Here is a 21,129-nt window from a genome sequence, read left to right on the forward strand (position 1 = left end):
GCTACGGGGAAGACCCAGAACCAGGTGGGGAGATTACACTTTAAACACACTACGTTAACTCAGGTAACCTAGGCTACTTATGGTAACCCAAAACACAATATCACACTTAACCCAACCAAGTAGGTTTGTTTGCTTAAACTCAACGGAGCCTGATTGAGAATGCAGTTTTGAAAGATCTGAAATGTGATTTAGAAATGTTGATGTGAATTGTGTTTTTGTATCAGAAACATGGGTATTCAACATACTTGTGCTTTGCAGAAAGGTAGAAGGTAAATACGCTGGCTGCTGTAGTTTCCAGTCTCTTACAGTCTGTCTTTGACAGAGAGCGTTTCAAAGGAACTTTGAAGGCTGTTGTGTCTGTCTGGTGTCAAACCCAAACCTTCCCCCGCCCCCGACACTTGTGGTTTTTAGCTGCAGTGCATATAAACGGAGAGACATGAAACCTCTCGTATTTCTGAGAAAGACAACCGAGTTACATGAAGGCAGGTTAAATATTTGGACTCTCACAGGCTGAAGAACGAGTCTTCGAGACTTTCCACTACGCCTGATGGAAACTTTGAAAGGCAGGAGCTCACTGCATGAACACATTGTTGTGCTTGTGTTCCTTATAACAGTCAGCCAAGGTAAATAAATACCCTCTATCTTTACCTAATGATTACTTTTACTGCTAACCTCAATCTGATAGAGATCGTATCAAAACGCTCCATATGAAAGTGACAATTCTTTTTCAGTATAAGTTAAACATCCGCCACCAGATATTGGTGAGCTTATCAGCATCGTGCGGTTTCCATCTGAATCCGCAGCGCACGGCTCTGTGCAGCCGTGTTGAGTTTGCAGCTTAAGATTACTCCGCACATGAGACAAACCGGTTGAGTGCTTGGACTGACTTGACAGTCGCAGCATTGCTTGTAGCAGATTCAATTGCTATTATTCAATCAGTGTAAAAATATGGAATTTTTAGAAAATAATTGAATTATAGACGCATGAATAACATAAAAGAAGGGACGGCTTAAACCACTAGACACGATTGGTTTTTAGAAAGGATGCCACCTCGTTTTGAAAAAAGTGAACAGTTTAAATGTAAAGGTTTATTAAATAACTTGTCATTGTTATTGGCCTATCTACATTGCTAAATAACAAAATACAGAAAGCACAACATACTGTATAAACTTTTACTCACAAGTAAACTCACATGGTTGCAGTCCTACTCGGTTTTGCATTTTATGTGTTTGTATGCTGTTAGTCTATGAAATGTGTCACTCCTCAGGGTCAGCATGTGAACCTCCTTCCACTCCTGAGTGCTTCAAAAGACGCATTGAGGACACTTTTTTCATTTGTGAATGGAGTACGAAGACAAATAATCCTAATGTGACATTTGACATTCACATTGGGTGAGTAATATTCTTTGTTTCAGACGCAATATTTTGAAATGGTGACTGAACTTTGACATGTTGATTTTGTGTATGCCCATGAGTGTAACACATGTTAGACGTCAAGTTAATAAACATCAGAGGAGACAGTTAGCTCAGCTTGGATTAGCATGAATACCGCAAAAGAGGAAACAGCGAGCTTGGCTTTATCAGAAGTTAACAAAATCTGCAAAATACGTATGAAACTACAAGTGTACCCAGAGCTCCCACATGGGTGTCTGCAACTTCAATTAAATAAACGACAATTGGCAAACCCGCCCCTCTTGACTCAAGTGACTTGGGTACCGTCATACGATCTTCCACGAACAAAATAAACTCACTAGCTGAGTTGCATGTAAATGGAAATATTAGTTGAGTATTCATTTTTATTTGCAATTTAAACAGTTTATAAGGAATGTTGTTTTTTTTCCATAAGTGGTACACTGTTAAGCGGTTTACTACCGCAGAACAAGATCAGCCATGGCTGGACACCGAGGTGCACACTCACTCACTCCCCGGACGCATGATCCTCCTGTTGGAGGTAATGCGCATAACAACGTGAGAAGTTGTGGGCCTTAGACACGCTGGAAGCAGGATTTTGTTCCCTTAGGACAAAGCAGGGCTGTAAGGGAAACAAAACCGTGTAGTATGTAAAGTTGATCTGCACTTTGAGTCTCAAAGCCCACTGTAAATGTCTACTTGCAGAGAAAAAAAGTTCAATACCTCAAAGACGACGTGCTCCCTCAGGCGAGAATTGATCATCGTACGTTATCCTGTAGACATTTGGGTGGAAGCTCGCGTAGGAAACTCCAGCTGCGTGTCGACCAATAGGTCGGTGGTGCTCAGCCGCATAGGTACTGTATGCTCCTCTCATTTAAAGGCTCGCACACAGAAGGTCACAATGTTGAACATGCGAAAAGTATATGTAGAAAGTTAATGTAGAACTTTTTTTTTTTGGTCAACAGTTAAGTCTGAAGCACCACAAAACATAGGCATGTCCTGGTCCAAAAACAACCTGACGTTAAACTGGACGGCTGCAGGGTATCCAGTTTTATGCGAGGTCCTGTTCAGACGCAGTGACTACCTCACCTGGGAAAACGTGAGGCCGATTGTCTCACCAAGTTTAATGTGTCCAGTGTAGTTTATTTTACATTTGTAACCATATTTAACCTTTGATCCGTATTACAGAGAACAACAGATGCCGCCATTGAGTCTTCATTCAGTGAGTAGTCGTTTTTGTTTTTTGTAATCCGTCTTTTGAATAGAAAGTTTAATCCGCCTTCTCTCATATGAGCTCTTAGGCCGAGGTCCCAACAAAACCATTTTACCACTGGTTTCAGTCCACTGCTTTCAATTGTCATTCAATCTTACTTTACTGATGAGCGATGGCGTTTTCAGTTTTAGTTTATGTTACTTTTGCTGATTCTGAAAAATAAATAAATAATCTATCATTGTAATGAAATGTCTCTGTTTTCTTCTCTTTATCTGAACAGACCATCTTACTCTTGCAAATCTATCAAAGGATTCAGTTTACCTCCTACAAGTTAGATGTCGGTATAATGGCCCTAAGAAGGACCTCGTCTCTCTGTGGAGTGACTGGTCTCCAGTTGTGACTGTTCCTGCAGGTGAAGTCATAGATTTGAGTGCATATATCTTTTGCTCTGGTCTCAAACTAAAATGAATATAAACGAACACACAGTACATAGCTTGCTCAAAAATGTCTTGTTTTTAACTGCAGAGCTTGAACACAAACCCGAAGTCACCATAACAACAGAGCTTTTAAATCGCACCCGAAAGGTGACACTAGAGTGGAAGGTAAGCCAGTGATGGGAAATACTACAATTTCTGTAAATTGATGATGCTCATATAATGTTCACTGTTAAACTATTTATACAGCAGAGGCAGAACAGAGACTTGAGTGCAAATATGTATTTATTGCACAGCAGGAGGTCATACATGGGTTAACAGTCAGGGCGGGTAAAGAGTTTGCAATAATCAAAGATCCAGAAAAGGCAAAGGTCCAGAATACAGAGGAGGTATCTGATGAGCTTGAAAAACAGCCTGATGATACGTAGAGCACTTACAGGGAAGAACAATCTGACAGGGGAAAAGGGAAGCAGGCAGGTTTGTGTGTTGGGGTTTGGGGTCGATAGAGGGAAACACCAGAGAGAGAGAATACAGGGGAGAAGAATGGAGAAATCCCCACACCAGGCGTTACGGAATGTGGTATGAAAACCTTGAGATCTTACTGCAAAGAACGGAGATGTTTTTGTGATTAATGAGCAAGACAAACTTTGAACCAAGTGGTAACTTAGTCAGATGTTGTGATGCTGTTTGTTTTCTTTAAATATTTTTTTCAGGGAGTTAATTTATATTATAGTTTTCATAAAAGCATTTGAAATCTTTTCCATTACATTTCTTTTTCAGCACTATTGTCTTTTTATTTGACCTTCAAAAAGTGCAATTAAATCCTGAAGAAGAAAATAAAAACTCACAGAGCATGAATAATATGTCAACTTATTAAGCACCCAGTATGAACATTTATACTGGTTATTAAGCTGATTCATTGTAATTTAACTGTAATGGAAGCAGCACGCATAACCGGATAGAATGAAACAATTAGAAAATATTGCTGACTCACCATATTTTTTTAACAGCACTGATTGACACAAAATACTTGAAAAAAGACATTAGTACTAACTTACAACCCCCCAGTTCAAGTGAAATTAAATCTGGTTCATGAACCTCCTTTTTGCTCCAACCTTTCTACGTCAGGACCAACATTGTGTGTTATAATTCTTCTTTACCTTTTGCCTCCTGGCTGCACTGCCCTCAGTTTGCCGTTTGTCTCTTCTGCTGTTTAGGCGATGCCACATGCAAAGTGGTACATCCTTAACGACACGCAGCGTTATCGTCAATGTCCTTGCAAGAAAAAGAAAGACCATAATACCACCCGTTCAACGCACACTATTTATGTCTCGTTATCTGCCGTCGACATCTGGGTATTCGCCCAAAACTCTGCTGGGTCTTCTCCACCAGCAATCGTACAAATACCGACCGAATCTGTTGCAGGTTTAACAAGTAGGTCAAAGTGTGAGTGTGTGTGCGTGTGTGTGTTAAATATCATGTGTATTCGTGCTTCTGTTGACCCTAAAGGTCGTTTTTCCCCCGGCAGTTTGTGACAAAACGGCGCTGGATGAAAAGTTTGATAGGAAAACTTGCCGTGAGTGGTACGAGCACCAGGACGGAGACACAATGTCCCAAAATCGTATCAGAATGAAGAATAAGAAGAGGGGGGAAATAGGAAAGCGTAAGCTTTATCTAAACCGCCTCCAATCACACCGCTTCATCACATTTGCTCAGACGAAGGAGAAGAAGAATCCTACACACACTGAATTCATCATATCAATTTATACGTGCTATATTTCTTTTGTTATTCCAATGTAATGTAAATCAAAAATATTTTCTGTGGCAAACAAACTATGAATCTGTTTCTGTTACAGACTTAACGGACTATGTTCGCTACCTTTTCTTTGAACACAAGAGGGCCGATGGGAAACCACAGACAGTTAAAATGTGCTTCTTTTATCAAAAAGAGGGCGGTAAGTCTCTTTATTCCAATGCACTTAAATACGCACAGGCCTTTAACGTGACAATGTAGGTCAGCGCCATCATTGAACACTCAGAGAAAATTTCCCGGCAGTGTTCAACATGTGTACTTCTCGTGTCTCTGTGTGGAAGCGATTATAACTTCATCATGTACATGTGGGTACATCACCTGCCAGGATGAGACACGGTTATTCATCTGTCTCATGTTGCCGGTGCTCAGGGTTATGTACACCTTGAGGTGCTGACACTGTGCAGAGTGCAGATCGGCGCATTGAGGTCAACACAACCACAAAGTTTGTCCCCACTTATTGTGGTTTTTTTTTCAAATCTACATTTTTCTTTCGTTATTTCTTTAGTTCCACGGAAAGAACCCCAGGACCTTACTTCTTTAACAGAAACAAAAACTTCTGCTAACTTGTCATGGAAAGAAATCCCTTCTGCGGACCAGCGAGGTTTCCTCACACACTACACCCTCTGCATCCTGAAAGTCCCTTCACAAGATGAGGTTAAAGGTCCGAGGTCACTCTGTAGCTTTTTGCACAATCATTTTGTTGAGCTGAATGAAAGAAAAAAAAAAGATATAGTTTATTCTGATTGAATAATATGTCAAATGTTCAGCCAGTGAGACAACTGAACTTCCTTATCACTCAGCACATGAATGCAACTGTATGTTTTCCCACATCTCAATTTCATCAGAGTGCCGTAACATATCAGCCTCCGTGACAGAACACTATGTGGAAAACTTGTTACCGGGAGGTAAATATGACATCGTCCTAGCTGGAGTCACGCGTGCTGGAAAAGGACCTGAAGCCACAGTAACCATCTCCACACTCCCCGAGGACTCATGGATGCATGGTATGTTAAATCCTAAATCACTCTACTTGTGTGTAAAAGTAAATACGAGGCAGGAGTGCAGATTCTAACAGATTCCTCCTCTTTGTTAGTGTGGTGGAGTGTGGGCATGCTGTTTCTGTTCTTTTTCCTTACAATGATTTGCACCTGCATCTTGAAGAGGTAGGTGACCCTCTCTGTAAATATTCAACAGTTTAACATTCAAGTATTGATAAAGCACACACAGGTATGCACAAGGAGTGAAAGATGAAATTGTTATGATGGTTTGAATTGTTGAACAGTAGGGCGTTCTATACGTGTTGCTTTTATTCAATGCTCAGTTTTACTGAATAAATTCCATAAATAGCAGCTTTTAGGAATTTGGTTTATTTGAGTTTGTTTTATCTTCACTTAGAATCCAAAACAAGATCTTCCCTCACGTGCCAAAACCTGTTGTTCAAGATTTCAACCCATATCAACCAGAAAGTGGGGTAAGAAACTAGTACTTACAAGGGATATTCATTTAAAGATGTGAATTTGTTGCTCTTTAATAAACCCTGAGAATTGGTCCTTAGTCATTTGTGGACTGCAGAAGTTTTCTGTAGAGTCACAGGCACCTGTGGGGAAGTTTGGGGTTTTAACCTTTTAATAATGACTCTCTTCCCACTTACTATGTGAGAAAAACTGTAAGATGTAAGAAAGTTTAAAAAAATGTAATTCCATATGGTCGTAGGAATAAAACGTTTTAGCAAAACGTATTTTGTGCCAATAAACATCTTGACTTGCCATCAAGAGGGAGGTGTTTAATTGTATATAAACAATTGATAATACATCTGCGTTCATTAAGAGGTTGGGAAATGCATTGTCATGAAGAGCTGCAGGAGCCGAACAAAGGAGATCTCAGGCATCAGATTTAAGCGTAAGCGAGACACAACTGAACGTGTCATTAACAAAATCAAAGATGAAAAATCAAAGAATGAGTCTGGCGAGGGGCTGAAGTGCAGGTGGAGAAGCGCGGGTGAGGTGATTGGGCTACATGTGTAAATGGGCAAAGGCAAAAGCCTAAAGCTAAAACACAGAAAGCAACCACTCTGATAGTATCTGAACGCTGTGTGTTGAGTTGGCCACACTATTACTTTCATAGGAAGTAGCATCTAATTAAAGGAAGCTTCTCATTGTTACAAAGGCAAAGCGACTCTGAACTCTGATCCTTTTATCAGACATGGTTAGGTGGACAGTAAATCAATCTGTACTATTTCTACCATATGGCAATCAAACAGGACGGCAGGCCAAGAATGTAATACTACAGTCATTGTCTGTGCTTATGAAGTCTGGAATCTTTTGTGATAACGCGACCCACTCAAGGAGTTTCTGGAGGGAAAGGAGGAGGTAGACGAGCTGACGCTGCACCATCTGCCGGAGGTCAAGCCTGCCCCTGAGGACGCGGAGGAGACCACCGTCCTCACACGAGAGTGGGACGACGGCAGCGACCTGGACGACAGGGTTGACTCGATGATGTCGGAAGGAATCAGTGACGAGTGTCTTGGCTCCACGGATGAGGCGATGCGGAGCCCCAGAGGAGGAGAAATGAATGATCGCAAACAAATAGACAACGAGATCGCCATGCTGATCTACAGGAATGGCCTGGTCTTTGACATCAAGACAGACTCGCCTTAATATTAAATGAAGGTGTAACTGCCTCGCAGCACAGAATGGCGCACCAAAGACTAGATGAACACGTTTTCAATTCAAAAAGGTAAAGGTTTGACGTAACCTGTGAAAGAGTTGACATCTATTACATTACTTGGCACAACATTCTGTACAAACCTTCAAAAGTGAAACGTGCAACTACAGAGAACCAGGGTGGGTAGAAGGCATTTGCGCCTGTGGAACGTAAGGGGAAGTGGTGGTCACAAAAAAGACCAGTGACCTTAAAAAAAAAAAAGGTAGCTCACGCAGAGTGAAACACTGGAGTACTCATCACTGAAGTACTGATCATCAAAGCAACTTCTGATGTTGTTTTTTTGTCTTTTTCAAACTGGAACATGTCATGTTGATTTGCACAAAGTGATGACAGTGGGGAGCATTTCACACAACGCTGCACTTAGAGACCTGTAACTGGTTCTGTACTGTTTGGCTGTGGCCTCGTTGGGTGGAACGTCACAGTGACAGTCAATGCATCGTCTCTCTCCACATCGAGACCACAGACTGACTGCTGACATTTGACAAAAGTGATGTGCTGGGAAGAAAATTTACAACAGTGTGTGTGTGTGTGTGTGTGTGTGTGTGTGTGTGTGTGTGTGTGTGTGTGTGTGTGTGTGTGTGTGTGTGTGTGTGTGTGTGTGTGTGTGTGTGTGTATTAACCCTTGTATGGTGTTTGTGTCCATGGGACTTATGGGATTTTTATCAATACAAAAATAATATAATTCATTATTTAAAAATAAGTTATTCTAAAAGCAGCCGAAGATTTAAGGCGTGGATGGCGAGGGGGCGACAGGAGCGGACGCACCTCGCGGCATCGATCGGACCCTGAAAGCACCGCCTCCACCTTACTGTCAAAAAGAACAACAGCGTGCACGTAGAAAACTCCTTCGAGCGCGAGCAGAGATTCTCCTCGCGAGCAACGAAGTTCACGTTTCGCAAGCAAGCAAATACCTCGCGGAGACAAACTTTTGCACGCGCGAGACGGAGACATTTTCTCTATGATTCTATTTTATTTTAGTTAGTTTTGTAAAGACACAATACAGTTTGTTATCGTTTTTTTTATAAAGGCTCGTTTTTATTTTCATTTCAGTTAACAAAAAAAAAAAATCACACCTCGTTTTTGTTTTTTCGTTAGTTTTCGTTAACGATAATAACCTTGCTTGTCACTTGTCGCGTCATTCTTGAATGTCCCGAAGTCCTTGTCTGAGTGTTCCTGGTTCCTGTGAGCGTTTTTCTCCCTTGGCCTTTGATTTTTGGAATTTCCATCCATCCATCCATTGTCAAACCGCTTATCCTGCACACAGGGTCGCGGGGGGGCTGGAGTCCATCCCAGCCAACTTCGGGCGATAGACAGGGTACACCCTGGATTGGTCGCCAGCCAATCGCAGGGCAACACAGAGACACACAACCATTCACACTCACACTCACACAACTACGGGCAATTTAAAGTCCCCAATTAACCTGATCCCCAGAGCATGTCTTTGGACTGTGGGAGGAAGCCGGAGAACCCGGAGAGAACCCACACAGACACGGGGAGAACATGCAGACTCCACACAGAAAGGCCACTGGGCGGAATCGAACCCAGGACCTTCTTGCTGTGAGGCAACAGTGCTAACCACCGCGCCACCGTGCCGCCCTTTTTGGAATTTTTGACTATTAAAGTATTTTTTGTTTCTCGAAACTCTGCGTTTGAGTCCTGCCTTCCCTGCACTCATGACAGAATTCAATGAAGTCTGGAATCTTTTGTGCTAACGCGACACACTCGAGGAGTTTCTGGAGGGAAAGGAGGAAGTAGACGAGCTGACGCTGCTGTTGTTTTGTTGTCTTTTTCAAACTGGAACATGTCATGTTGATTTGCACAAAGTGATGACAGTGGGGAGCATTTCACACAACGCTGCACTTAGAGACCTGTAACTGGTTCCTGTACTCTTTCGCTGTGGCCTCGTTGGGTGGAACGTCACAGTGACAGTCAATGCATTGTCTCTTCCCACATCGAGACCACAGACTGACTGCTGACATTTGACAAAAGTGATGTGCTGGGAAGAAAATTTACAACAGAGTGTGTGTGTGTGTGTGTGTGTGTGTGTGTGTGTGTGTGTGTGTGTGTGTGTGTGTGTGTGTGTGTGTGTGTGTGTGTGTGTGTGTGTGTGTGTGTGTGTATTAACCCTTGTATGGTGTTTGTGTCCGTGGGACTTATTGGATTTTTTATCAATACAAAAATATAATTCATTATTTATTCAAACTTCAAATTCAAACACATTTTCTGAGAAGAACATACATCAGAACACATTTATACTACATACGTGTTGCATGTTACATGGTGTTCGGGTGCATTGGACATTCGTGTTCAAAAAGCCTGAGCTCCCTAAATCCAGCAAATGAAAATCCAGTCCAGCTTCACCTCAAAGAAGAGGAAGACATAAACAGTTTGTGATTACCTTTAAGGGTATTATTGTAACTTTGGAGACTTCCTAACAGGGTCCATTTTTACGGAATAATTATAATTGTAAGTATTTGATATGTTTATTAAAAGATGCATTGTGTCACGGTTTGGGTTCATGTCCTGTTTTATTTTGTAGTTTCTTGCTTCTTGTCTCCCTGGGTAACGTCACTTCCTGCCTTGTCCTGTCATCCCCCTGTGATTGTCGGTCGTGTCACTAGATTTTTCAGAGACAAAGAAGATCATATGTTAGGGACCCAAACACAGGCAGCGCAAAAATATCAAAGCAAGGCAGAGCAGGAATTCAGGACATAACTCACAATGCTTTTAAAACCAACAAGAAACACAAGACAGACTGCACTTAAATACCAAAGGGGGAACTAGACAACAAGACACAGGTGAACTAAACAAGGGGAATTAACAAGACACAGGAGAAACAAATCAGGCAAACGAACAGGGTGATGATTGGGAACAGGTGAGGGGTGGAGACACGGACAACAACAAGGGAGCACATGGCAGGAACAAGGAAGTACAAGGACTAGAGACAGGAAGGGAACAACGGCAGACAGGAAGTAACATAAAAGGACAAACAAAGTAAAAGCAAGGGACAAAAACAGAGCAAAGACCTGACACTGTATATAAACAGAGACATCAATATATGTTCTGTGATGCCAAGGAGTGAAAAGCTTGCAATTAATTGTACCTCCTCAATATTATTGCAGCATGTTTCCGCATGGAGGCTGAGGAGTTGCAATGGCACCTCCTGGTGGCATGTCACACATTTGGCCTTGGGCATGGCGCTGAACTCCATGGCGGAAAAGGGAAGGGGAGATGTGTCCAGCACATGCTGGATAGGCATGATATATAGGCACCCCTTGCCTCCCCAGGATTTCACTAGGCCAGCCCCGGTGTAACCAGACTCGTCAGGTGACACTAACATGAGTCGCCTTTGTCCAGACCCTCCTGTTTAAAATTTTATATTAGTAAGGATAGGCGCACTCTACTTCCAAAGTAAAGGCGATTTAGGGTGCGAGTGAAAAAGACTATTAACTTAAAGTAGAAAAAAAACGCACTCTCAAGCTTGTCTCGTGCTTATTTTGACCAGTTTATTCACAGACGTGTTTCGGCCTAAACCATCGTCAGTGTGTGTGCTTGAGAGTGCGAAGTTATGACATTTTATATTAACCATGTAGATGGCAGTTAATAAGATAATATAGAAAAGCACAGAAAAGATGTTAACTGCTCTTACCCATTGCTTTGTGCAACATCCATGCCCGCTCTAGGTCACGCAACTTTGGGTACACCTCACAGAGAAGATCTATGATCTGTGAATTTAAACCAAATGCCCTAATCACCACCAGTATTTAATCAAAACCGGTTTAATGGGTACCGTTACTTCGGTTCGTCATTAAATATGAGTTTTCACCATACATATATGTAGCTACTTACCGGAGTTTGGTTGAAGTGAGTGACGTGCCTACGAGACTCTGTCAAAGCCTCAACGACCAGGACCAATCAGAGAAGAGCCCGCCCTCCTTTGGTTCCCGCCCACACACTGCCAAAACCGAGTGTGAGTTTTGTCATTAAACTGACGCCATAGACCACAGACAGACTGCTGACATTTGACAAAAGTGATGTGCTGGGAAGAATATTTACAACTGTGTGTGTGTGTGTGTGTGTGTGTGTGTGTGTGTGTGTGTGTGTATATTAACCCTTGTATGGTGTTTGTGTCCTAGGGACTTATGGGATTTTTATCAATACAAAAATAATATAATTCATTATTTATTCAAACACATTTTCTGCGAAGAACATAGATCAGAACACATTTTCAGCGACCGCGCACCGTAACCCCCCCTACACATTTCTACTACATATGTGTTGCATGTTACATGGTTCGGGTCCATTGGACTTTTGTGTTCAAAAGGCATGAGCTCCCCAATATTAACCATATTTTCTGTTTATATTGCTTCTAATTGGGATTTTTTGATTTTGTTGCATTAAAACCGCCAAAAATAGCCCCACAACACCGACTGAGTAACAAAACGATGAACACCCTGCAAGGGTTAGTACTGTACAGCTGGGAATCTTATTTGTAGGACACGTGGACTTTAAGTCAGTAGACACAGTTTTTATTGGAATACCTGTACTCACCTTATATTGAGCGTGGCTTACTTTGTCCCATGTTGTGACAGACGTTGTCCAACAGATGGCAGAACAGATGCCTGCTCATTTGTTTTATTTAACAGAATCTGAGAATCATCTTTTCAATCATAATCATTGTGAAAAAACACCCATGTATGAATAATACTTTGGTCCAGATGTTTGTCATGCCTTAAATTACATGTTGTGCCTGATAAATGATTGGTTTTAGATATTTTACCTGCCACTAGATACCAGTGTCGGCTGCAGCTTTGGCTTTTCAAGCAAAGAGTTTCACTTTCTCTTCAGCGGTAAGGTTCCCTTCTGCAGTAGTTTTGTCAGAAAAGGCATTTTCACTGAAATTACTTGCAAATGTACTTCAAATGTTGGTTTTGACATGGTTTTTCTTATGAAAGTTAAAGAAAAGGTGTGTAACCAGGGAAACATTCCTCCATCTGAGTCTCTAACACTTCCAGGTTGAGTTTATAATAAGAGATCTTATGTTTTGGAGTACATGTAGTAGAATCACCCAAATGCAGCTAAAGAAAGGAAGCAGTAGCGGAAAATTAACATAATCGAAGAATTTAAATGATTACAGTCCAAAGGCAGGACGCTAACACAGCATACAAGTCACAGGAACAAAACTCCCAACAGAAATTAAGCAACAAAGACTGACGGAAAAGACATTGGCCGTTTTTCATTTCCCAATTTTTGGCCTCGGCGCCGTCTGAGGATGTGAAATATGTAAAAATAATCAGTAAAAATAGTTTTGCTTCCTTTACGTCTTCCAAAAACAGGATGAAGAAACAGAAGATGGCGTTGAAAGGAGATTTTTTATATCTTTGATTGGTTTTGGTCCGGGAACGAAAAACAGATGCAAGTAGGTTTGTGTCCTAGCAACCACTTACATATCTCTAAGTTATGAGTAAGATTAGTGTAAGGTGTGAATATTTAGGAATAGTAATGGGGGAAATTGGTTCCAAACAATTGGGTGCATTTAGGTGACTTTTGAAACCTCCCATCTTTCCGCTGATGTTGAATGTATAAAACAAGATCTAGCTACACGACAACAAAAAGTAGCTACACGAAGATTTACAGAGTTCCTCCCCTTAAATGTGACCTGCCTAAGGTGACAAACTGCTTATACACAGTATGCAAATATCTTGATTGTATTTTATAGATCTATAGGTATATAGATCGCTATATAGATCTATATATACAGATCTACAATCAACATGAAAAAGAAGAAAAAATGCTTTTCATTTGGGCTGTTTTGGCAATCATGATTTGAATGCTTCTGTTGCAACTGTTCATAGCACAGTTATGGAGAAGCCGTGTCTACCTCCCCCCATCCTCTGGACGGGGGAGGTAGGTGTTATGTTGCGCAAAGTGCAAAAGGTTGAGCACAAAAACATGCACTCCAGCAAATGAAAATTCAGTCCAGCTTCACCTCAAAGAAGTGGAAGACAGAAACAGTTTGTGATTACCTTTTAAGGTTATTATTGTAACTTTGGAGACTTCCTAACAGGGTACATTTTTCCGTAATAATTATAATTGAAAGTATTTGATATGTTCATTAAAACATGCCTTGAGGGCCTTGGTATAACTCGTGAAGGATCCTTCTTGCTTGTTCATCAATGTCCCATTACACTGCTTTCAGATATTTAAGAGCTAGATTCCCATTGTTGTGGGTTGGGATATTTTTTGTTGACTAAAGATTGAAATGGGAGGTAACAGACGGATGAACGATCCCAAGAAAAATCTAAGAAAACACTTCTTCAAAAGTTAGCGGTGAACTAACCTTCCTAACAAATGTATTCACGTTAATGTCATCATTTCAGAAGTTCAGTACATTTTCTTTTACCTTGAGCTACTGGATTTGTGTTTGAAAAATAAAAATCCCTGCATCTTATACATAACCATTAGTTATAGTTTCAGATAAAGTGGAGACAACACGTGTAATAGAAGGTACAGCTTCCCTTCTTGCTAGAAAGATTCCTCTGTGTCGGTGCCCAAACCAATTTAAAGTGGAGCAATAGGAAAGCACCCTGACGGGAAGCATTACAACCTGGCATGAGATGTGTGCTGTCCAGGACCAGAGGGTATGCAGCCGGTGGTCAGTCGTCACTCAAGCTCACCTGTTGCCACTGACGGTCTAGGCGCCGTCTTTGTCCAGTAGATAATCCAGCCTATAGTCTGTGATTACAAAATATGTTGTGATTGACAGTAAGAAAAGTTAGGTGGAGAAACTGATACAAATGAACATAACCTATATTGCAGCAGGGTTAACTTCGAGGCTTGTACTGAAATCATAACAATGAAAATAATAATTATGCACACTGCTTTTCTGAGGGTTTTTTGAGGAGTTTTCAATGTATTAAATGCTGAACCCCTGCACCTTTATGCAGCCAGAGGGACAACACTGAGTTGACTTTGCAGAAAAAATAATTGAGAAGCCATTCGTGATTGGTTACCAATGGGCCAGTCCCAACGTGGCCCGACTGCTTGAAAACAGCCTTTTTAGCAAAGTGGATCCGACCTGCATGGTTGACCACCAGCGGCGTGCTCTTTAAACAACCGCTAAACTTGAAGTTTAACTCAACCAGTGTGATTGTGTCTGCTTGGTGAGCAGCTTTTGACTGTCATTGGGACCCAGGTACACTCACAGGTACAGGAGGGTATTAGTATTGTTGGACATTTTATCCAGGACACTGACCATTTAATGAGCAGCATGCAGCTTAACATTTTTTGACAGCTAAAACTATTTTAACATTCACTCTCTCTTGGTACATTAAAAAATCCCATTTGATATTTTTCCAACAATGTATTCAGAGCAGATAAGAAACTAAAGTCTGTATTTGTTTGTATGGGACTGTGGCCAAGTATTTAAAGGGTTGGGTGGGTATTTCCCTTCCTGAATAACAACTAACATCTGGGATAAATAATCAACTGGCATGTTCGTCACTTGTGATTTAATGTGTTCTATTAACTAAATACAGGAATTACATGAATTTTACACATTAATTACATCAACATATGGCATAAATGAGGACATATATAAGAACATTGTCTGACATCTCAATCAGAATAGCACCCATCAAAAGAGAATTTAGAGATCATGCAGTGGAAAATGGCATTTAGATCGTGTCAGATAGCTATCGAATGTGTAAACAATCCTCTCCAACTGTCACATCACACAAAATGGAGAGTCATTTTCACAAATATGCAACTGTTGAGCTGAGACCTACAAATACAATTGCACCATTTCTTAACCCTTTTTCATTCAACTAATGGTCCTCGATTCTGTTTATTTTAACAGTGGAAACATTGAGTTTAACTGTGATGAACGCTAAAAATGACTCAACCTGAAAACTAAAGGGGGTTCTTGAAGATGTAACACTAACATGTTGAAAATTATAATAATAATAAGTCATAAACATTTCTTTAGCAAAGTTAAGAAAAGTTGAAATGTTGAACTTCATTTTTGTAAGAAATATCATTAAGCTTTAAAAAAGTCAGCCATCTCTCTTCAACACACATCATACATTTGGAGAAATGTATGTGCTGGACACACATGCTGTAGGAGCATTGGTGTCAGTTGGTGGTTAATGGATAAGCCTGACCTTCTTTTTTTGTTGTTATCAATAAGTTCTATGTGTGTGTTCGTCCATCTCTCAATACTTTCTGAATTCCCCACCGTGTCTGTGGCTCTCAGCTTGTTAATAGTTTTGGGACAACAGTCGAGGTCTAAGATATATCAGACTTTGACTATACAGGAAATAGGACCGCGTCATCGTTTTGGTCCGTTTATGGCATTTGTCTGTAGGTGGAGGCAGGACTCAAACGCAGAAATGGAAACAAAAAGGGACTTTAATAGTCAAAATTCAAAAAAAGAGAGGGAAAAACACAGACGGGAACAGGCAAGACACTAAGGGAACGGGAACCAGGAACAGGAAAGCCACTAAGGGAACGGGAACCAGGAACAGGAAAGACACTAAGGGAACGGGAACCAGGAACAGGAAAGACACTAAGGGAACGGGAACCAGGAACAGGAAAGACACTAAGGGAACGGGAACCAGGAACAGGAAAGACACTAAGGGAACGGGAACCAGGAACAGGAAAGACACTAAGGAAACGGGAACCAGGAACAGGAAAGACACTAAGGGAACGGGAACCAGGAAAGGGAAAGACACTGAGGGAACGGGAACCAGGAACAGGAAAGACACTAAGGGAACGGAAACCAGGAACAGGAAAGACACTAAGGGATCAGGGTTGAACAATTAACATTCCGTAATGAAGCAACAAAGGACACATGACACACAGGGCTTAAATACATTGTGAGGTGCAGGTGATTGGACACAGGTGGATACAATCAGACAATCACTGGGATGACAGGACAAGGCAGGAAGTGAAGTTAACCCAGGGACACAAGGGGCAGGAAACTACAAAATAAAACAGGAAACAAACCCATATCGTGACAGAAACAGCCTCTGCCTTTAAGAGTTCAGTTCACAATGACCCTGTGACAAACCAACCAAATCAAAATGTTGGTTTGTTACCGTCACATTGTGTTTGCTGGCTTGCCGCAGCAACTGTAAACATTTCGATCGAATGACACATATAATCTACTGTAAATAGTCACGACCAAAGGAGAACTCTCACTTCTTTGCTTGTAAATGTAAACCTACATGCGCAATTATCACACTACAAAAAAAAAAGATATATACGTGATCTTGCATACCTTCCCCCAAACACAAGAGACACTTGGTGGTTTAGGTTCACCGGCATGTCACACTCGTCTCTGTTCTGGGAGGTAGCTGACAGCAGCATACTCTGTATCACTCGGATTAAGCTCCAAAACTGCTGAAGATCTTTTGGGAAAATCCAGGACGCTGTAGACCAGCGGGGGAGCGGGTGCATTGTTGGATGCCTCAAGTGTTTCCTGTAACAACGATCAAAGTCAAGGTGAATGTTTTCAATATTTACTTTGATGTTTATAGCTGAAAAGACGCAGAAAAAAGATGACTGCGCTCTTACTTGCACTGTGGCATTGGAGCTTTGTTGTTGAGGTGTGGTTTGTTTGTCTGCATAAGAAGCACAACAGGTCAAATATTGAGTCAGGCAGGCAAATAATCAATGTAATCACTTCAAGACGCAGATATGAATGTAACACTTATCAACAGCTTTGCCTTTTATATGGTGGGGAAAATACAAGTTAATTAAAGGGAAGACAAACTGGTCAGAGCTGAGGTGAAACAACCAGCTTGCAAAAAGATGGTGTTATCATTTTGAAGGAATAGTAATAGTAATTTATAATACTAAGATTATAAATCTTAATATAATTAATAGTGATTCCTGGAGTCGTGGTGACATCACACGTGTTTAAGGAGCTTTGGTCATCCTTTTTTCCTAAACTATATCTGGCATCTGGAGACGTGGCACAGGTGTACTCGGAAAATGAACTATAGTTCATCAAACAGACAAAGAGTTGATAAGTGTGGAAGAATTGGTAACTTCATAGATCCAGACTCACTGGTTCACCTCTTCATACTGGGCATTGCTATGTGTCTCCCGACTCCGAGTCCCTACACACATGGGAGCTGGATCGGTTTTCTCATCCAACTATATATATAGATATATACATTCTTTTTTTCTTATTCAATTCAATGATGAATGAATTTCACAGAGGTTTGTAAATTCAAGCCTATTGTATTTCGTATTGACTATGTTGATGTTAGTTTGATTAAGTCTCGCTTAATTATGGATTATTCTTTTATTCATAACTCTATGTGCTATACGGTGCATGTCAATAAAAAAAAATCAAGTATCCTCTGACAGATCTGCTGTTGTGATATTTGAAGACTCGCAGCCTTATCTGATGAAACCGTCAGCAAAACCGTGCTTCTTAACACACATACGGGAATTCACGGTGTGGTATGTGATATTGCAGAGGCTGTAAAAAAATACTTCAGAGAGGCAATGTTCCTACTCAAAGTAGGCCAGAGGAGTTTGTCTCTAAAAGGGAAAACGCTCTGGTAATAGTGAACAAATAATGCAAGTGACTTTTCGCCCACCCATTTGTGACAATACATTCACGTTTGCATACCATGAGGGAGGACTTCTTCTCAAATGCTGTGAGTCATCATGTATCAAAAGGATGTGAAACTGCAACCTGGTTTGCATTTTTGAGCATCTAACCACATTATTGCAAATTTTTTCCACGGAAAAGCAAATGTTCCTTTTATGTTGCTTCAAAAATGTAGAAAATAAGTAACTCCAACTAGGTCACTCAACAGTGAAAAGTCTCTAAATTAATCTCAGTAACAGCTTACATGTATTATTGGATTCAGGTTTTTGATGTATCAGGTCAAACATCAAATTCACTAGACACTAGCCTAGGACAAGGCAAATACAAAGCCTGCACGAGGAGAGTAAGTTATCTGTGGCAGAGAAGTAGAAGAAGTCTATTTTTCCCTACCTTTGGTTCTTAGGAGACAACAAATCAAAAAGGGAGGTACTGCAGCCAACAGCACCACAGATGAAACCACAAGGACCAGGACGATGTATGAGGAAAATAAAATATGATTTCCACCTTCTATTTCTGCGGTGGCATTCATCATGGGAGGAACTGTAGGAGTTAAAAGGAAATAGTAAAAATATAGATAACATCTCCGCAGGAAATTATTTCATCTCAGTAACATGTCTAGTATTATATCAAGATTACAATTGTTCAAAGGAGAATGAGTGACTGTACTTAGCAACTAAAACAGAATTGTTTGATTACATTTTTAACGTACAATAATAATTATTGTTGTTTTAAATACAAGATGAGCCTTTTACTTGCTCACACACTAATAAAATGTGTAGCGCCAAATAATATTTCTAATAAAGCAAAAATGAGGTTATAACAGCTCTAACAATTTTTATTATGAACAACAATCTATGATCAAACAATATTAATACTTCCCTCTAGAAGCCCATTTCCCACTGAAGATCTAGAATATTTTTATCTATATAATATACATATATATATATCATATAACCCTATTCATACGTAAAAGGTTTTCCCCGTGCTAGCAGTGTGGCACCTTGAGGGAAATATGTGCAACAGAAAGTTGTATTGTTGTGAAGACCCTAATCTTCCTATTTACATATTTTACATATTTATTTAAAAGTGAAGGAGGTTGTTCATCTGAAAGGTGTCTGAAAGTTAGAGTCTGATCTTACCTGTGCTGTTTCTGTTTCCGTGCTGATTCCCCCCTCGGACAATCAGCTGGATCTTATTACTTTCAATGGCAAGTCCTGAGTCCATGAACAGAGTGGCCCAGTATATTTGACTGTGGTGGAGTTTGAGATTAGTAATGTGGCATATCACAGTAGTGCTTTCAGGGTAGAGGTCAAAATCGCCCTCATTTGATGAAGTTGTGCCCTTCAAATACTCAGCAACCTTTGTGTGGTTTGTTGAGTAAACTGCAAGCTTTTCTGTGACACTGATATTAAATGTGAATGGAAAGGAGATGTTCTTGCCAAGGTTCCCGGTGACCTGCACTGTGGTGGGGCCTGTATGGAGACAAAAAAAAGGATGCAATTCAGAGATCAAGAATCAGGAATCAGGAACATTTATTGCAAAAACATGTTAGACAAGGAATTTGACATGGCGGTTGCATAACATCAGACAGTAAGACAATGAGACAATGGACAACAAGACACATAACATAGTGCAAGAAAAATGGGATGTTTAATTCACAAGTTTACGATGTAACTGTTATAAAATAAAATATATAGCTATTGGCTAGCGGGATATAGAAAAAAAAAATAATAAAAATAAAGGAGAAAAACATACTCTAAACAACTGTGTTGTGAGTGTATGATTGATTGCAACCACTGTCCTACAAAGCAGGGCTCAAAGGGGCCAAAGTAAGCTGCAGGATATGCCCGCTACGAGCCCTCACTGCTGGACTAACCGCAACAAAAACTTTCTCTCCATTATAGCTGGCAGGAGCCTTTAGCTTTAGCTCTAGTCAAAGCTAAATTATTTTCTTCTTTGGTTGAAAAAGTGTGTTAACCCACTTATCTAAATAAGAAAGTGAAATGCTGAGTACAATTATAATGGAGAAAAAAGCCTCAATAGTCCCGCTAAAGCTAACATAAGAAAAGGTTACATATTCACACATTGAATACATTTTTTATTTAAAAAATAAATCATAAATCATTACACGCTAAGGGTTGTTAAAACTGATCTAATGTTAGGTATGTATACCATGCAACTCTTACCCAGCCTTCTTTTTTTAATCTAAAGTAATAACACATAGTAGTTTTACAAGGAAGTGTACTTGACATTTGTTGAACCTGTTGCCCCAATTTCAAAAGACATTAAACAAGAATCCCCTGAAAAACATGTATTGGGACACAAAGATTTGAGCGGATTTTAGAAGTCATCAGAAGCGTAACGACAAAGAGACAGGAAATATAATTGCAACAGACAAAATAAGTTGATGAGAGCAGTAAAAATGTGAAACCTCAAGTGTAAAACAACAAGACAGCTTACCGTTGAAAACCATCTGAGCTGTTACAATCAAAACTAACCCGAGAGGCTTTAAGACAATGTGGTCAACCATGACAGAAGAATCGGGCAGCTTGCAGCTCCTGTGAGCCGGCCCTTGAATCGCTGGTATTACTGACTTATTTGAGCTGCCTTGGTGTGTCGAATCCTTTGGTCTGATTTGTCTACTGAAGTAGTAGTGTTCTGGCAGTGTGTGCCTGAGACGAGCAAACTGTAGACAGGAACTTGCACAAACATAAATTATCTACAAGCACCTCCCGCAACGGAAGTCTTCAAAGTGGTTCATGGACCTGTGGTGCAGACAATGAGGAACTCAGCGAATGGCGCTTTTACTTACATAATCTAAGGACATTTAGGAAGAGCTAGCCGCTTTTTTAAGACATTTTACGCACAGAAAACAAATAAAAAATGGAATAAAGTCTTGATAAAGTGGA

At 40.5% G+C, this 21,129-nt stretch overlaps 2 protein-coding genes across 4 annotated transcripts; one reads left to right on the plus strand and one right to left on the minus strand.

Moving 5' to 3' along the window:
- The first annotated feature begins 409 nt into the window (after positions 1-409).
- Positions 410-8,324, plus strand: il12rb1 (interleukin 12 receptor subunit beta 1). Its single transcript, XM_040185354.2, has 15 exons — positions 410-623; positions 1,268-1,391; positions 2,115-2,263; positions 2,375-2,508; positions 2,598-2,631; positions 2,903-3,034; positions 3,148-3,224; positions 4,274-4,490; positions 4,585-4,719; positions 4,913-5,011; positions 5,375-5,530; positions 5,715-5,873; positions 5,963-6,032; positions 6,265-6,340; positions 7,215-8,324. The coding sequence occupies exons 1-15, from the start codon at positions 548-550 to the stop codon at positions 7,524-7,526; spliced, it is 1,950 nt and encodes a 649-aa protein (XP_040041288.2). The 5' UTR covers positions 410-547; the 3' UTR covers positions 7,527-8,324.
- Positions 8,325-9,774: 1,450 nt separating this feature from the next.
- On the minus strand, positions 9,775-21,010 carry LOC120824344 (uncharacterized). 3 transcript variants are annotated; one of them, XR_005712932.2, is made up of 9 exons: positions 20,681-21,009; positions 19,360-19,692; positions 18,611-18,760; positions 17,170-17,216; positions 16,874-17,074; positions 11,443-14,328; positions 11,243-11,318; positions 10,697-10,956; positions 9,775-10,210 (listed from the first exon to the last, which is right to left on the minus strand). XR_005712932.2 is itself a non-coding variant. In XM_040185107.2 (5 exons), the coding sequence occupies exons 1-5, from the start codon at positions 20,748-20,750 to the stop codon at positions 16,922-16,924; spliced, it is 753 nt and encodes a 250-aa protein (XP_040041041.2). In that variant the 5' UTR covers positions 20,751-21,010; the 3' UTR covers positions 15,088-16,921. The 3 variants fall into 3 exon arrangements, 1 of the variants encoding a protein (XP_040041041.2); XR_013468608.1 differs by lacking the exons at positions 9,775-10,210; positions 10,697-10,956; positions 11,243-11,318 and having other exon boundaries at positions 12,394-12,456; positions 14,271-14,328; XM_040185107.2 differs by lacking the exons at positions 9,775-10,210; positions 10,697-10,956; positions 11,243-11,318; positions 11,443-14,328 and having other exon boundaries at positions 15,088-17,074; positions 20,681-21,010.
- Positions 21,011-21,129: the final 119 nt, after the last annotated feature.

Source organism: Gasterosteus aculeatus, chromosome 8 (genome assembly GCF_964276395.1).
Source record: "Gasterosteus aculeatus chromosome 8, fGasAcu3.hap1.1, whole genome shotgun sequence".
NCBI classification, from domain to species: domain Eukaryota; kingdom Metazoa; phylum Chordata; class Actinopteri; order Perciformes; family Gasterosteidae; genus Gasterosteus; species Gasterosteus aculeatus.

Excerpts from the sequence above, each read along its gene's own strand:
- il12rb1 (XM_040185354.2), top strand. The coding sequence starts at position 548 with ATGGAAACTTTGAAAGGCAGGAGCTCACTGCATGAACACATTGTTGTG. Across the intron at positions 624-1,267 it reads CCTTATAACAGTCAGCCAAG|GGTCAGCATGTGAACCTCCT; the intron begins GTAAATAAATAC and ends GTCACTCCTCAG. Across the intron at positions 4,491-4,584 it reads ATCTGTTGCAGGTTTAACAA|TTTGTGACAAAACGGCGCTG; the intron begins GTAGGTCAAAGT and ends TTCCCCCGGCAG.
- LOC120824344 (XM_040185107.2), bottom strand. The coding sequence starts at position 20,750 with ATGGTTGACCACATTGTCTTAAAGCCTCTCGGGTTAGTTTTGATTGTA. Across the intron at positions 18,761-19,359 it reads CGGAAACAGAAACAGCACAG|TTCCTCCCATGATGAATGCC; the intron begins GTAAGATCAGAC and ends TAACTCCTACAG. Across the intron at positions 17,075-17,169 it reads GCTCCAATGCCACAGTGCAA|GAAACACTTGAGGCATCCAA; the intron begins GTAAGAGCGCAG and ends TCGTTGTTACAG.